Source organism: Lingula anatina, chromosome 3 (assembly GCF_051362555.1).
Source record: "Lingula anatina isolate TDL-2025a chromosome 3, LinAna3.0, whole genome shotgun sequence".
Taxonomy (NCBI): Eukaryota; Metazoa; Brachiopoda; class Lingulata; order Lingulida; family Lingulidae; genus Lingula; species Lingula anatina.
The window spans coordinates 20,608,218-20,624,884 of NC_141769.1; the positions used below are offsets into that span (position 1 = coordinate 20,608,218).

Sequence of the window (16,667 nt, forward strand, 5' to 3'; positions counted from 1 at the left end):
TGAAAACGTGTAACCATTGACCAAATAATGTGCAAAATGCATGAAAATCTACCATGTTAGAAGCCTGGAATTCCCTCTCCCACTCCGCCCATTCATTTTCAAAGATCTCTTTTGTGATAATTCGCCTGATAAAGTACACTTAAAAAATGCGTTAGCTTTAGAATTATCTCAGTGGGTTTTTTTTTACCATTGTCACATGAAAACCACATCTTGTTAAACATGAGGTTTATCTGTCTTTTTAAGAACATGTAACTGATAACACAACTAACTCTTCAATTTAACTCCGCCTACTGGATAACCACTTTGACATGGGAAGTATTCACTTGTTCTACTTCTCAAACCTTACAGTAGACAAAAACATCATAACAAAACAGATATATAAAAGAGATAAACTTGTTGAATAATTTCCTGCCTAACTAACCATGTTATTTTTTTCTCCCATCATCTACTTATGAGGAAAATCTCAAGGCTCCCATAAATTAAATGAATAACACTTGAGCCATTATTAATTTAAATTTATTTTGCTTTCTAATTGGCTATAAATATTTTCATAAAAAAATTCTTTTTTCTATTTCTACCATGATTTAGAACTATTAGTGATTTGGTTGATTTAGAAAATACGCTGCAGAAAGTCCAATATCTGATATGGAAGTTGTATTCACCTGAAAGTGTTACTGATATTTTTCTCACTTTTTATTGCATACATACTTTCTGAAACTTCTCATCATTAGTTTCACCAAGATTTAATGAGTTACTCATCCTGGTGTTATTTTTCTAAAAATACCATTGATATGATCCAAATATTGACCAAAATTGTCTATTTATAGTTCACCTGAATGACCTTATTTACGAATCATATCTAAGGAATGTAAATGTAGGCCATGGTCCAATACTTAGCCATCTACCCTGTAATTATTAATAATCTTCATGGGGGTGTTGTAAATCATTCAATATCTGACATAAACTAGTTCACTCATGAGAAAATTTAAACCTGTTCCATATAATATCTAAAACTAACATTACAAAAATTCTTTCAGATAAATTATTAGATATTTTCTGGTTACAGAAGACAATTCTCTAAGATTTTCCATAAATGAATTTTTTTCAAAAAAAAAAAAAAATTCATAATCATAACCCCATGGTCCAACTCCAAGATAACTGTTCATCTTTATAAATAACTATAATAATTAGATCTCTGTCGCCTTGACTCCAATGTTCTGAACAATCTTGACGGCAGTAAATACTCCCCACACACACTCACCTGGTATTTGAAGGTGCCCTGGGATGTATGAATATATAATGTGTTTTCTACATTTCCTACTTGTCTGGCTAAAAATACTACTTCAAATGTTGTGTTGCCTCCAGGAGGAACCAACTGGAAAGACAAAAACAATTCATCACATTGCAGAAAGGACAACAGTAGAAAAAGTGAGGCTTAAAATGCTATACACTGACTTCCCTTGACATTTTTTTAAAATAAATGACAAATATCATCAAATAGTATAACATGGGTAATTTTTCCTATAAAAATCTACCACATGAATTAGTGTCTTTGTAAGAAAGAAAAACGCCCTCATGTTTCTCTTCCCCTTCCGTGACGTTAGCTACAGAGAAACTGTAATTGAATAAATAGAAAGAATAAAGAGAAAATTAACTTTTACTACATAAAAAAATCATGTCTATCTACTATAGCATTGGTTTGGTCCTCAACTAATACAGATGACATTTGATCAATAATTAAATAAAACACAAGTTGATTGCATTACTTCATACTGGCAAATACAATTTGTATTTGGCATTTGGACTGGCTGAATCCTATAAACTTGGTTAACTCCTGTAAAAATGAAAGCATAACAAATGGGCAGAAAAAAAATCATGCATTTGCCCATTATTCATTTTGACTTAGGTCTTCCATCATGAGCCATGAATAACACTGTGACAGCTATTCACCTATAGATACAACAAGAAGTCAACCCAAGCTTAAGCAGAGAATCTATGTCCTGTATTGGAAATGTTTTCATATTTTAACACATACAATTCAGCATGTACTATAATTTTGCTATGTGCTTAACCAGGAATTGATGGATAGATAGGCTGTCTATCATTAGTGTATTAAGGGCAATGTCCTATGACTAGAATTGTGTCAACAAGATAGGTCTAGGTGAACAGATACAGAACTTTACAGCTGTAAATTTATCAACAGAAAACATCCAGAAGTAAGGGTGTTTTCCCAGAGATTTAGATCGAGCCAGGGATTAAGATTTAGATCAACCTAACTCCCTGGGGGTTCACACTAAATTGCAGTCAGCCGAGAGCGCACCATAGTTAATTACCCCCTTACAGCTTTCAGTAGGCGGGACAGACGCTTAAGCCGGCTAAGCTGACAGTAATTTAGTGAGACTCCCCACAGGGATAGATCGATCTAAAATCTATGGAAATGGGGTCTAAGTTTTGGAAAAATAAAATTAACTTAAGGACGAGAGTTGTATTTGAGTTACATTTTGAAGACTCAATGTAAATGCCAAAGGGCACCACTATATATCAATTGTCATTTTGTCATTTTAATTCTAAAATTGATATGTGATTTAAAGTCATAAAATGGAGTAATGCAGTCAACCTGATCATGATAATCTAAACAGAAGCTGTTACACTGACAAAACTGTTTGTAAACTGAGCAAATATACTCCGTCAGTAACACTTGTTTGGGTGTTAAAAAGTCTGGAATGAAAAAAGCAATACGCTGGATTCTTGGACAGCAGTCGTACGTCATCATTTTGGAGAATGGTTCGTCAAACGTGGCTTCGTCTCATCACACAATGTAGCATCAAATTAAATGCAGCCACATCAGTGGTCTCAATTTATTCATCAAGGAACGGAAATTAATCATTTCTCAGTTATCACCAATCATGGTCAATGACAAACATTTTGATTCTACTCGGTAAATATCTACATGGGAATGAAATATTATTCAATAATCTATCATTGTTTCATGCTGATATTTGTGATACTCATAAAATGTCAATGAAACTGATCATTAAATTATCAAAATGATCAGTTCAAATCCAGCAGAAAAGAACATAAATTACACACTATACCTGCAACATTATTTAGGGTATAAAATACAAATGAAAAGCACTTAAAATTGTGAAGAAATGAACTATGCCACATAGTTGTCAGCAACCTGAACTCGTTAGCCTAGCTAGTATTTATATTTACAGTCATGCATTTCTCTCAAATGACAAAACCAAACTCTTACCACAATTCAACCAACAAAGTCACCCTCGTGTCAAGCAGCTGATATTCATAGATGTCTCGCAGTAATATTGACAGCATCGAGTTTTACAGTAACAGCACGGACCTGATCAATGAAAATGATCTAAAGCAGACTACTCACCTTATCTTGAAAAAATGAACAATGGAAATGTAGTGTGCTCCCAGATATTGATAAAAGGTGCAAGCTGTTTATTGTGTCTGGGTTGTGAACTGTTACTGTTTCCATGTGTGGCATCCCCACCGCACTGAAATAGACAAGAGTGTAAGGTAACTAAGTGAAAGCAGCAAATCTACTATTCTTCACAGTTTATATAATCATGTGTGTATGTGTGTGTGTGCGCGCACATGTGTGCGCGCATGCATGCATGTCCCTGGACACTCCAGCATTCTCTTACACTTTATACCACAAGGGATAGCAAGAACAAGACACCAACACATTTTTCACCTCCCACACATTAACGTTAAGCATGAATACGAGTAACGTTGACACCGTTTATTTTTTGTTCTCAACATCTATCATGGTATATGTTACAGACAAAAGACATTTTTGTTACAGACAAAAAACATTTTTACAATAATATTTCTTCTTCTTATAAATAGAATATACAAAACCACAAGGTTATTCATAACTATTACTGTTGGAGAGGTACCATGTTATAATCACAAACTGTAAAATGTATGCAGTTTTGATTTATTTATTTCTTAGATTGAGTGCATGTTTTGCTATGAATATGGAATAGGTCTTGTTTATATTTATTGATTGTTTGAAGAGGTGAGAATGCTATTTTGGGGTATTATTTCCTGTTTAAAGCACTGTATATACACATGTCACTTTTATCGAAGCAGTAACAACCTCCTGTCAATATACAGTTATTACTAAATGTTGTGCAGTTGTATTATCTTAAATTATGCATAAATATTCCAAATAGATCAATTAGTTGGTACATATTGATGTGACAATTGGATAATTAAACGAGGGCATTTGGATTCTCAGCTAAGCAGGTTATACTTTCAGGTATTTATCTGTACCTGAGAACGTCAAACTGAAAATACACCTGTATGACTTCAGCGGAAAAAAAAATTTTTTTTTCAAGTCGTTATCTATTTTTGTAAGATTTTTGGAAAAGAAGGATCATATACGGCAATGGATCTTTGGCTACAATGATGCAATATCTGAATAACTCTTCATCAATACCAGACAAAGCTATTTTTAAGATCACCAAGAATAAATACATTAATACAAACAAATTTATATGAACATGACAGCATTGTTTGTGATCATAATGCTCACAGCATCTCACATGCCTAGCTCAATCATTATAAAAACCAGTATGGAACAAAAACCCTGTAAATTACCTTTGTGCATCAAATAGACCATTTAGCACAATTCGACCATATGGCTTCTCCACACACGACACCACACACCTTATTTTCATACCACACCAGTGATATTTTATTCTATTGATTATTGGATCATTTTCCACTGAAGGCAATTAGTGCATAATTCTGCAGTTGTTGTTGACATAGTAAGGTGGTATTTCATTTTGTGCATTTGTTATTTGAAGAGGCAGCTTTGGAAAACCGAGGAGATTTTATAACAACTTTCATGGCTTTGGGAAAATAACAGAGATATAAAAAGGACAAGGTTATAACTTTCTGTCCATCCTAATATATTTCATATTTAAAACACCACTGTGCCCCCAAATATTCAGCTTTGAAAACTACACAACTTTCAGTATCTCACCTGTGACAACCAGTACCCATAAAAATGTTTAGTATCTCGCCAGTACCAGTACCCATATAAATATGAGATGACACCAGCCCAGGGGTATCTTAAAACAACTGCTTGCTCTTTTCAGGCATGTTTAAGTACCACATGCATTTGTGAGCTTTAATGTTGTTCCATGGGTCTAACAATTTTCCAATTTTCAAACAAACTGCCCTTTTTGACAGCAAAAGGTCCACTTTGGGTAAAATTTTATCTAGGTACATAAAAGATTCATGGTAAAAGGTTCAATTTTTTGGAAAAAGACCCCCCCCTCTTCCTCTGAAAAACCTGGCTATAGGCCTGTACCTCAAATCATGGAGAAGTTCTCCTAATCTGCTTCAATTTCTAATGACTTGGAAATAAAGGCAACTGGAGACAATGATTGCTTTTGTGGTGATTAACCACAGAATAATAGCTCATCTTCAATCACCAGTATTAACCATTAGTTCTCTGGTGATTTTCTTTATCATAAACGGAGAAATATGAGAAGTGAGCAAGAGAATTAATGATTGGTTAGAAGAGAGGAGAGGGGGGGGGGGAAGGAGGTTTAGCACCAACTAAGGTTGTCCTTCATGTGAATGCAAAGAAATGTTTTGTCTCATTATTTCTATCAATTAGTTTCTTTTTTTCTTTTTACTGTCAAATTAAAAGACCACATACAAACATTTGATTATTTCCTTTCTGTTATACTTCAAATGATAACCTTAAGAAATAACAACTGTTTGTTTTAGCCAAAATTTTTTTTTTCCTGGGGTAAACAACAATTTTCCCATACTTACCAATGGTTAATGTCTTGAGCACAACATTTAGCAAAAACTGTTCATCAATTTATCTTTATACTTATTTAATTTATTTTAGTTGAAATGCATTCATCTACTATGATTACAACATTCATCTGCAGAAGTCTAAAAAAAAAAAAAAGCTTGCCTTCTTGGGAATCATGGAGTAAGCAATATGGAGACAAATGGCTCCCGATCTCTCTCTACGATCATGTCACAAGCCTTTCGCTGTACTCCAGAACAAAACTAATTAGTTTGATTTCCTGGGAGGCCAATGGCTGTACACTGTGCTTACCTAAGATAGCAACATCAATCCTCTCTACTTAACAGTGGTTACTAAGGCAATGGGACAATCACCATAGCAACTGTTTCTTAGTTATTTATATAATTTACAAAGGGTTATTATCTGAGCAGAGGTAAGCCAAGCTAAAGTACATCTTTGACTGAAATCTATATTACATAGAATCTACTATATTGCTGATGGACCAGAAGTTTTTGCCACGTAACTCCATTTTTAACCATTTTAAATGGGTATACTTCACTGCCACACCTCTTTAGCTTAACCAGTGCAAGCCAAGAACCCTAAAATGTGTGTCTAGGTAATTATGAGTATATGGATGACATAAACTAAGAGATTGTAGGCTGCCAAAATAGGGAAATCCCTGCTTGCATTGCACTCTTACAGCATAACATCACAATGACATTTTGTGTTAAAAAAAAAATAATAATGATGCAAATACAGTATTTTCATTGTTCCTTTTTGGTTTGCCACTTCTGCATCAATGCCTTTTTCAATTTATATATATGAATAACAGAAACAATCAAAATGCCACAAAAAAAATTACATATATACATAAAACACAATAAATACTAATTCTAAAGATGTAAATTAGCATATTTGCAAATAATAATAATAATAATAATAATAATAATAATAATAATAATACTGAAAATTTCAACCACAAAATGAAAATGAACTGTACTTACTGTTCATCAAAATCTAACATGGGTGGATCAAACCTTATAGGACTAGATGGCAACCTACTTTCTTGTAAACTGTAAAAGAAAAACAAAATGTTTTCTATTTTAGTTAAAAATAATAATCATAACAATCACTTAGATAATACAGGGTATTTTTCACTACAAGAATTCATAGCATTTCTTTCATATTTTAATATGAATATTTTAAAAAAAATGAATTAAAGTTTAATCTAACTACTTCAATCAAAACAATAGCATTTCAGTCAACAAAACTGAAAAAAAACCCAGTTAATCCATTTATCACTTGAAAAAGATGAACATCATAAGATTTTAGATCAGCCCTAATAAGATTACTCAATTATTTCTAAGTTATCCTAAAACTAACAAAATAAACCATAAAACTCTGCCTTAGGCCCCTATTTCACACAGACCACGAGTCCCACGAATCACCAGGAATTGACAAATTTCAGGATTCGTGAGGATTCGTGACATTTTGCCAATTTTCTGGTCTAATTCGACACGCTCACGATTCAGTTACGATACAGGTGCGATAGTGTTCTGAATATTCGTGGGATTCGGCTAGAGTCGTGAGATTTTGCCAATTTTCTGGTCTAATTCGACACGCTCACGATTCAGTTACGATACAGGTGCGATAGTGTTCTGAATATTCGTGGGATTCGGCTAGAGTCGTGAGATTTTGCCAATTTTCTGGTCTAATTCGACACGCTCTACGATTCAGTTACGATACAGGTGCGATAGTGTTACGAATATTCGTGGGATTCGGCTGGAATTGCACGAATATTGTCCAGAAATTCACTACGATTATTTGGAATCGTGAGTTCGTGGCCAAAACTTTGAACAGCTCAAAATTTTTGCCACGAATTCCCAATTGATCAAGAATTGCAAGAACTGACTACGATTGTATACGAATCTGTTAAGAACTTCACGAACTGATTACGATTCAACCACGAATCATGAAATTTTCAATTCCTGGCGATTCGTCGTCTGTGTGAAATAGGGGCATCAAAGTTTTTGCCACCAATTCCTGTTGGTCAAGAAGTGCAAGAACTGACTACGAATATATACGAATCTGTTCAGAACTTCACAAACTGATAACGATTCAACCACGAATCGTAAAATTTGTCAATTCATGGCCATTCGTGGGATTCGTGGTCTGTGTGAAATAGGGGCATAATGAAGTACTAGTACTTGTTTACAGATAGAAATTTCCAAACTGAAAACATCTTGCAGTTCAGCCATCAAAAGAGTCCATTTTTCTGTATCATTTGTTTTCAATATTAATGTGCCAGCAAAGCCACATGATAATCAAACCATTTTCTTTTTTTCATTACAAGGATGTTACTCTACATGGCTATCTCCTCCTATAAACCAAAGCTTAAGCCAGACAGAGATACATACAAAATCACACACTCAAGTTCTTTTAAATTAATTTCCACATACAGCACAACACAATTAACACTATTCTATATTCAAAATTCCTCAACTTCTTAAAAAAAAAGAAGCTGCAAATTTTATGAGAAAGAACTGCATAAACACTATGCTAGAATGGCCATTTGTGAGAAAAGGTTCATATATTAATATTTCTATCAAATCTTACAAAACCCCTCAAAATAGTCCCAATACGAAATAACAATATACTATAACTTCCTGGTCAAAAGTTGAGGGCTCAATTCACGCAACTTATGTTTACAAAACATACACAACCTGAATGAACTTCACCTCAGCACATTTTTTACTCTTTCTCAACAAATATCACTTTGAATGCATTGGGAATATATTATTAACAACTGCAGACATTAAATTCTGTACACTAAAATGCACTCAAGGGATGCACTTCATTATAGCCTACTATCTAACTAGGGCACACGTTGTTCACCCATCTCCTGGTCGCTGTCACGTTTGGAGAGGTTGTACTAAAGGTTACTTCTGACAAGATTAGATGACAGTGATTATCGTACTAAAGCCTATATATCACCTCCTTCAGGGATCAAGTGGGTCATGTCCTAATTACTACAGAGTACCTAGATATGGACCATCAATCTGTCACCAGTAGGTGAAATAAATGAGTATTGGGTCCCCATGTCTTCTTTATACTGGGCTTTCCCTAGGAGTGTCTTGCCCAATGCCTTTTGGCCAAATAGCTGGATCATTTGAGCCAAATCAAAATATTGACAGTGATCAATGATAAATTTGGCTAAACAGTGCACTTAGTTTCATTAGTCATATTAGAATATAGTATGTTTAGCAATAAGCCAAATGCAATATGTTAGAGGAAGTCCTGTCACACCTTACATGGTCTGCAATGATAGATTTTTTATGAATGAGTATGCTTAGCGAACACCCACTTCAATCTACTTTGGAGTAATTTACGAGAGGAAATTGGTGTATGCAAGCATTCACAGACTTAACTGCTCCTAATTCAATGTAAAATCTAAAGGGATTAATATATTGGTTTTTAATTTTTCTTCACATGATATAGTTTTTCTGCTGCAGCTCTGAGAAAACACACCACTGCACTACCTGGGAAGACTTTGGGATAAAATTGCTTTCAAACCAAAAACCTGAAAATCTTAGCCAAATCATCGAGAGAGAGAGAGAGAGAGAGAGAGAGAGAGAGAGAGAGAGAGAGAGAGAGAGAGAGAGAGAGAGAGAGCGAGCCATATTAAAATGATATTAACACAACCTTTCATCCTCGACCAAAGAAATCATTTCAAAAATGGGGCACTCCAAACAATGCCTATTCTCCACAACTAAACAGAGCATCCTGTACGACTTGTCAGGGTATTTGGTTGGAAATCTCAAGATTAACAGGATCAAATCTGAAAACTGTGGAGTGTTTACTGTTTTCAATGGGTTATAAGAGGTTTTTAAATTTAAGCACAACCACCAGGTATAGAAGTGCAGAAAAAAAAGGTTATTCAATCATGTATTCTTTGAGATAAAGTCCTGAATCACGTATGGCAATGTATTTGGTGTTAATAGCACTTGCCCATCATAGAGATCATTCAAAATACCAAGTAGTATACCCCTCACTTAGGCAGTAACTTTGAACAGCTATTAGGAAAGTTATATTGGTAGGATCATAAATAAAACTCATTATTTCACAAAAAAATGTTTGAGACTAAAAGGATCCATTTTCAATTCCCAAATATGAACAAAACATACTCTGATTACAATATACATCCACCCTATATATCCAGACTACTTGGTGTTCTATGGAAAAGTTATTTTAAAAGTCACGCCAGAAAGAGCGTGCCATCTCCAAATAAACTGAGAAGTTTTGTTACAAACAAATTCTTGTTTTGTAATGGGCAATGGGCATGGTAAGTGCACATCTCAAGTATGGTGACCTTTAGTTTTTGTAGGTCAGGGAATACAAAGCAAGTAGTTCTTCAGGCCTCTTTTCTTTACAAATTCCTGCAACCTTCCATCATTCAAGTGAAAATTAATCTGCTCCTGGGTCCACAGCCTGGGTCCACTATCCAATACCAATCTCCTTCACAGACGATTATCAACTGTACTAGTAAATACATCTTTCACACATTCCCCCATCAAAATAACCCAATCATTGTGCACTTTCTACAGGTATAACAATCATCAGTAGCACCTCATTCTTGTGGCCTGGTTTGGAGGGGATTTAGAGCCTATGCTGTTAATATACCAACTGTATAATTATAACAGATAGTAATTAAGGGGAACTTTCTAACTTCTTCATGCATATCTCAATTATCACCCGGAACAAATATTCTCATTTCATAATCTTCTTACCTTTACCTGACCTTTGGAAAAAAAACTGAATTAATGAAGAATATTTGTTCATTTAAGCCAGAGTTAATTCCTTCACATGGAATAATTTAGAGTATTACGGAGGTAAGTATGCTCAGGTGTTATTTCATGATTCAGCTGTTACTCTATGTACCCTGACACTGTCAATCAATAATTCAGAACTCAGTACATATACTTTGCACAGCCAATGTTTTATGTTGTTTCAGCCTGTGTGCATGAATACATATGTGTAAGCTTACGTGCATGCATGCAGATAAAAACACACATGCACAGGATTTTCAATTCATACACAAGCACACGACTGTATTATGATTGCACACACACACACACACACACACACACACACACACACACACACACCTCATGTCACTGTGGAGACAGACTCAACACCTGTTTTTCTCGACTCAGTTGCCTGATCACATTCCATCACTTAATATTTCATTTGTGGCATCAGTGCACATGACCTGGTTGATGTTTTTTTTTCTTATATCACCTGCCACTATGTATCCTACAAATGACTTGTGCAAGACTACACTGCTGTAAACAGATTGTTTGTACTAGTACACACCAAATACAACTCAAAACAGCCAATAAATTATATTATAAAAATTACATTTTGAAATATATCTTTAAAACAACCCACTAATCCTATTATTTGGTATGTCTATTTGATTATCAGTCTTTACATAATTTACTTCTATTCACTGATCCTTGATTTTCCCTTTCATTTCCAACATACAAGCACTGTATATAAATGTCTCTCAAACCTAGTGAGCTGGGAGGGGGAGGCTGCATCTAAAACCTATCACAATCATTCACTCCGCACATTCACAACTTACTACCTAGGCTGCCCTATAGATACCTTTCCAGGTTGTTGTTATACTTGAGGTTACTTCCTAGGCCACTTAGCGGCAGGTTTTTGATGTGCCCGTTCACAAACGCATTACGGCAAGGTGGGGGTCATGCCAAATATACCCAGGCAAGCGCAATTTGCTCAAGTCAATCAGTTCAAAATGTCCAACACAATCAATTTCAAACTTATCAATGAAAAACTTTTTAATTAGCTACAATATCTATTGGTTAAACTTACTGCCATTGGCAAAAATTATTATAAATGACGCTATGGCTTAAAAGTCACTTTCAAACCTAGTGGCATCTTAAATTTATGGACGTACTGACCAGTTTAAAGCAATAACCCCCCCTATTAAAATGTCACTTGGATACCAGATTCACTTAATACCCATACTAAAAACTATCAAGAGCAAAAGCAGGAGTTTTATGAAATTCAAATATCTGAGAATTACCACCCTGGCTAGACAGAGGTAGACAAAGTAAGGGTAAGGCCTTCTGGGACTGATTAGAAGATTTAAATTCAAATGAGTGAGTGAATTATCCAGCCTCAATGTTGGTTCAACCTTCACATAAACAAGGTAGTTTATTCTCTAACATTTTCTTTTCATCACTCTGCATTTTCTTTTCATTACAGCACCACCATAAACAGAACTTTCAGCAGCCTTCAGTGCAACCCATGCCCATAGAAAACTACAATGCATGGCTTGCTTGGTGCTTTCAATATTTGACGTAAGAAACAACCTTAAATGACAATGGCAAGGAGTGGTTCAGTGCTTTAGTACAATATCTCTACCGGCCAACCAACTTGAACACTTACAGAACCAAAAAGTGATAGTTTGTGCATTTCTACAAGTTAAAAGTCACAGCCTTTCAACTCTGTACAGCTATTTTTGCATTCATAGAAGCAATCACAAGTGCTTGTATTATCATTACACCTGCAATTAATTGATAAGATTATTAAACTAAAAAAATGAATGAGTTTACTTAAAATCTGCATTGTTCCAAGTTGAGGAAAAAAATACATACACCATGTTTGAAAATTTTGTCATGCTTTAATCATGTCGTATTTAAAAAAAAACAATTCAGTACAACAAATATTCATGTTCTCAATGACAAACAGAAAAATGTTTATTCCAATGGTGTCAATGAACTCTCCTATTGGTTCATGCAGTCTACCTCTTGGCTTTCATAAGCAATGCTTATGAAAAAGGTAAAAGAAACTAGCCTTTTGTTATCACACAGTGAAGCCGATTCTGCAAGGCCCAACACGATATCAAATTTATACAAATGACCACTTTGTCCAGCCACAACATTGAATTTCAAAATACATGTGATGGCAGACCACAAACCCCCAAACAGATCCACATACACACTTCCTCCGGTCATCAAAAACCACTATACATAATCAGTATCCCATTAGAGACCTCACAGGGCAAACTAGGAGAAGAAGTTCCACTTCAACTTCACCTGGCCATATATCACATAGCAGTCCCCACTCCACATATTGATCTCACTGCTGATGTTCTATATGGATATATTGAAAACATCCAGACTACTGAACTAAGAGGTCTGCGGCAGGCAATGACTATAAACCAATTAGTTAAATTAATCACTTCTGCTATGATCCTCCTCCTCCATCTTCTGTCAGAATAGCAGCAGCAACAATTCTTAGGCCTTGATGAATAAATATTGCCATAATTGGAACTGAACATTTAAGTGAACAGACTGGTCGACTTTGGCTTTTTATAACTATTGATAAACAAAATGAAATCATTTTAAAGAGACAAGAAATACAAACAAATGGAATAACTGCCATTTACTTGGATGCACTTACAGTAATATGGGTCAAATAGTAAAGATAAGTCTGTATTAATCAGCCGGTTTTATTAAATAGCAGTTATGAGAGAAGTGATGCATCCGTTTTAGAAGTAAATGTGAAATTTTAGTTATATTATCCATTGTAAGGTGCCAAATAAGAAACTTATTATTATTATTAAAGCAACTGCAAAGTTTTGTCCAATCAAAGAGCTAATTTATACCTTCAGCATACCACATGGCTAGACTGTCTTCTATTATAATTACCACTCTTTCCTTGTCTACGATATTTCTGATCTTTTCTGTTCATGGAGGGAAGATCAGACTTTTGATAATAGTATAAAATGTTTTGGGGAACCTTGCAGGAAAAAAATTAGACCCAGGTTTTGATTTTTCTGGATTTGATTTTTTATTTTATTTATTTATTTATTTATTTATTTATTTATTTAGTATAATTAGTCATGGATTCCTTCTTATGCACAGGACTAAAGATTTCAAACAGTGAACATTTTACAGCTGTACTTTTCATTCCTATTTATTTTTCAAATTTTAATTTTATTTTCTTTCAGTATAATATTAGCTTGTTTTTTTTTCAACCGTGTTTCATTCTGCAGTATCTCATTCAATCTTCTGGCAGTGGCCCATCTATCTTCAAATTGTATATCTTTCTTAAACGTCTCAACACAAATACCATTTCAATGTTCTCTTTCCTAATTCCAAATCTTCACAACATAAAGTACCTACACAACAAATATCAGGTATTTTACTTAGCTAAACAGAATTTACTTCATACAAGTCCTAAGCTTTGCATTCCCCAAATAGATATTCACCTCTTTTATCTTGGCTACAAAAAGCTTTTTAAACGATATGTAAAGTAGTGTTTGCATACATTTGTCTGCTATCCCAGGGAGAAAGCCACTATCATTGTTGTTAAGGAGCATACTCGCCTGGCTGATGAGCTCCTGGATAGTCAATCAATATCTCCATTAGAGCTCGTCCCACCAACACCAGACTATTGATTTGCGCGAGTCCCTTTTACCTTAGCTTCTCCATTGACCAATGAAATCCTGCCATGTTGGCTAAGTGATCAATAGCTTTTCTGATGCAAAGCATCAAAATACAAGTAAATCCATCTGAATCTTTTATTCTTGCCATTTGACCCAAAACATCTTTATTTAGAGCATTTGTTGATGCAGCTATGTTTTTCATTCCCGGAATGAACAGACAATGAGCTATATAGCAAAAACTGCTAGCACGATATAGAAGAAAATTTTGCTGCCACGGCACATGTATATACACACACCATATCATGCATAGCCATAATTTGGGTAATTACCCTTGTTTATAAAATATTCTGCCCGCTCAAAATTACAGTTTTACTCATGGCTAGCTGCTATCATGCTGAATATCTCTCTCTTCCCATTATCTCTGCACTCTTAATGGTTTTGTGCTTAGCACACTGTCCCCTCACCTGCGGTTATCATTTAACCTTCTTCCTGTTAGAATAACTTTCTGACCAGTAGCAAAAATGATGCAAAGATTTGCAGTATAGAGGCTTAAACCTTTCAAATGTCTTTTTTTTTTCCTTAACCAAATTCAGTTTCCTTTTTTGTGCATAGTTTCAAAGCTTTCAATTAATATTACAGTTGATATCCCTTGGGTTAACTGTTAGTCACTCCTCTGTAATGACTGTGAAAGAGATTACTGTTCCTACAACAGTGCTTACAATACTATACTGTGTTACTACAGAAGCTTAAAAGATAAACATAAGTTATTCAGCTAGTTATTTTGGGGCTTCAAAATGAATAGGAACAGCCATATTTTAACGGAAAGTAATGTACATACACACGATACAGTTATCCTATGCTTTCTACAGCTTCTCATATATCTATCAAGATAAAATTTGAAGCATACAAATAATAACCAACTTATCAATGTCCCAGTTTTAGAAGTTCAAGATAAAAACAAACATCTCAGTTTCTGCCTTACCTATTAATATCTGGGAATTCTCCTCCTGGTACATTCTGAAAAATAAATTATATTTCATTTGAGAACACTGAAGATTTTAATATCAATAACATATAACAACTGTATAATCTCAAAAACTATATATGTAGTATATTCCCTATGCCCCAAATGTTGTATCAAATAATCAACCTGGCAAACGATGTGATATAACCAGATACGTACTTTACTTCCAGATCTGTTACAGTTAGTCCCCATAGTTCTGCCTTTAGTATAATCTAGAACAAACTTCTGGAGAAAACAGAACACATTCAGAAAAGACCAAAATCCAAACAACATCTGTATGGACATCTTTGGAAGGTAGGAGACACTATAGCCACAGTACAGAAGACGGGGCAGTTGGGCCACTTATTCTTATCAACTGTTCTAATCTCATTCTATATGACTTGGCACAAGACCACAGGTGAAAACAGAAAGCTAGTAATCAACCCCCTTGTCTTGATCAAGATGTATCTATGGCCACATCTGACTACTTAAATGTTAAGTATACACGTGTCCAAGAGCCAAATAATACACTATAATTTACAAAACTGTAATCATTTCTGTGAAATGTACTTGATGATACAATCTTGAAAAAACATAAAAAGAACACCATGAGCACTGTAATCTCTACAATACAAGTTCACGTCGATGTAGATCAACGTGTTTTGAAATTTCATGTACTGTACGTGATGTAGGTTATTTCGCACTCACAGGCAAGTGTGGACCGTCCACCATGTATCTGAGTTCATTGTCAGTTTGGATAAATACTGAAATATAAAATACGACACTCTGAACCAATTGAACGACGATTTTTGTCAATCTATGTAAAAAAAAATTACATCGGAGATTATATCGAAGTCTGAAGTGAGAATGATGTCAAGACGATAAATTTCACACAGACATACGTCCACTTTACTTCAAGGTTATATTATTTATCACAGATCGAGTGATGTTTATGTAGTAAATTACCTTGTCCATGGCTATCAAATCCTTGAATTCCTTGTGTGTTGCTGGTAAAAACGTTTAAAAACAGAAGTATATTCAAGAATTCTAAAACAATCTCCCCTCTTTCACTGCCCGCCATGCTTCTTTATTTGGAACTACGTCTACCATAGATAAAACTTGGAGACATAGTTTCGGCATGTAAACAAAAACAATGTCATGAATATTTTATGAATGCGTTAAAGTAATAAGACTGCTTGTCTCATTATTTGATGATAAATTCGTAATGTATCTACTCTTTCTATTCGATTATAGAACACAAACATATTTTATTTCACGTAAATTCAAAATATATCTTTAGCTCTGCTTGGTTACTTGGAGACTGCTGCTATTAAAATACCTATTTTGATTGGTCCACATAAGCAAATGGTCTATGTGATAAA

General features: G+C 34.6%; 1 protein-coding gene across 4 annotated transcripts in view; it reads right to left on the reverse strand.

The window, feature by feature from the left end:
* The window catches only part of LOC106179494 (transmembrane protein 131-like), a 43,177-nt gene extending 26,751 nt beyond the window's left edge, over positions 1-16,426 (reverse strand). For 3 of the 4 annotated variants that reach the window (XM_087007976.1, XM_087007975.1, XM_087007974.1), the window contains exons 1-7: positions 16,252-16,426; positions 15,994-16,049; positions 15,466-15,531; positions 15,265-15,299; positions 6,808-6,876; positions 3,395-3,518; positions 1,262-1,375 (exon numbers count right to left, since the gene is read on the reverse strand). In XM_087007976.1, coding sequence (XP_086864102.1) covers positions 1,262-1,375; positions 3,395-3,518; positions 6,808-6,876; positions 15,265-15,299; positions 15,466-15,531; positions 15,994-16,049; positions 16,252-16,366 — 579 coding nt within the window. In that variant the 5' untranslated portion in view covers positions 16,367-16,426. The remainder of the gene's footprint in view (positions 1-1,261; positions 1,376-3,394; positions 3,519-6,807; positions 6,877-15,264; positions 15,300-15,465; positions 15,532-15,993; positions 16,050-16,251) is intronic. The other variant, XM_013563138.2, reaches the window with a different exon arrangement.
* Between the last annotated feature and the right edge of the window lie 241 nt (positions 16,427-16,667).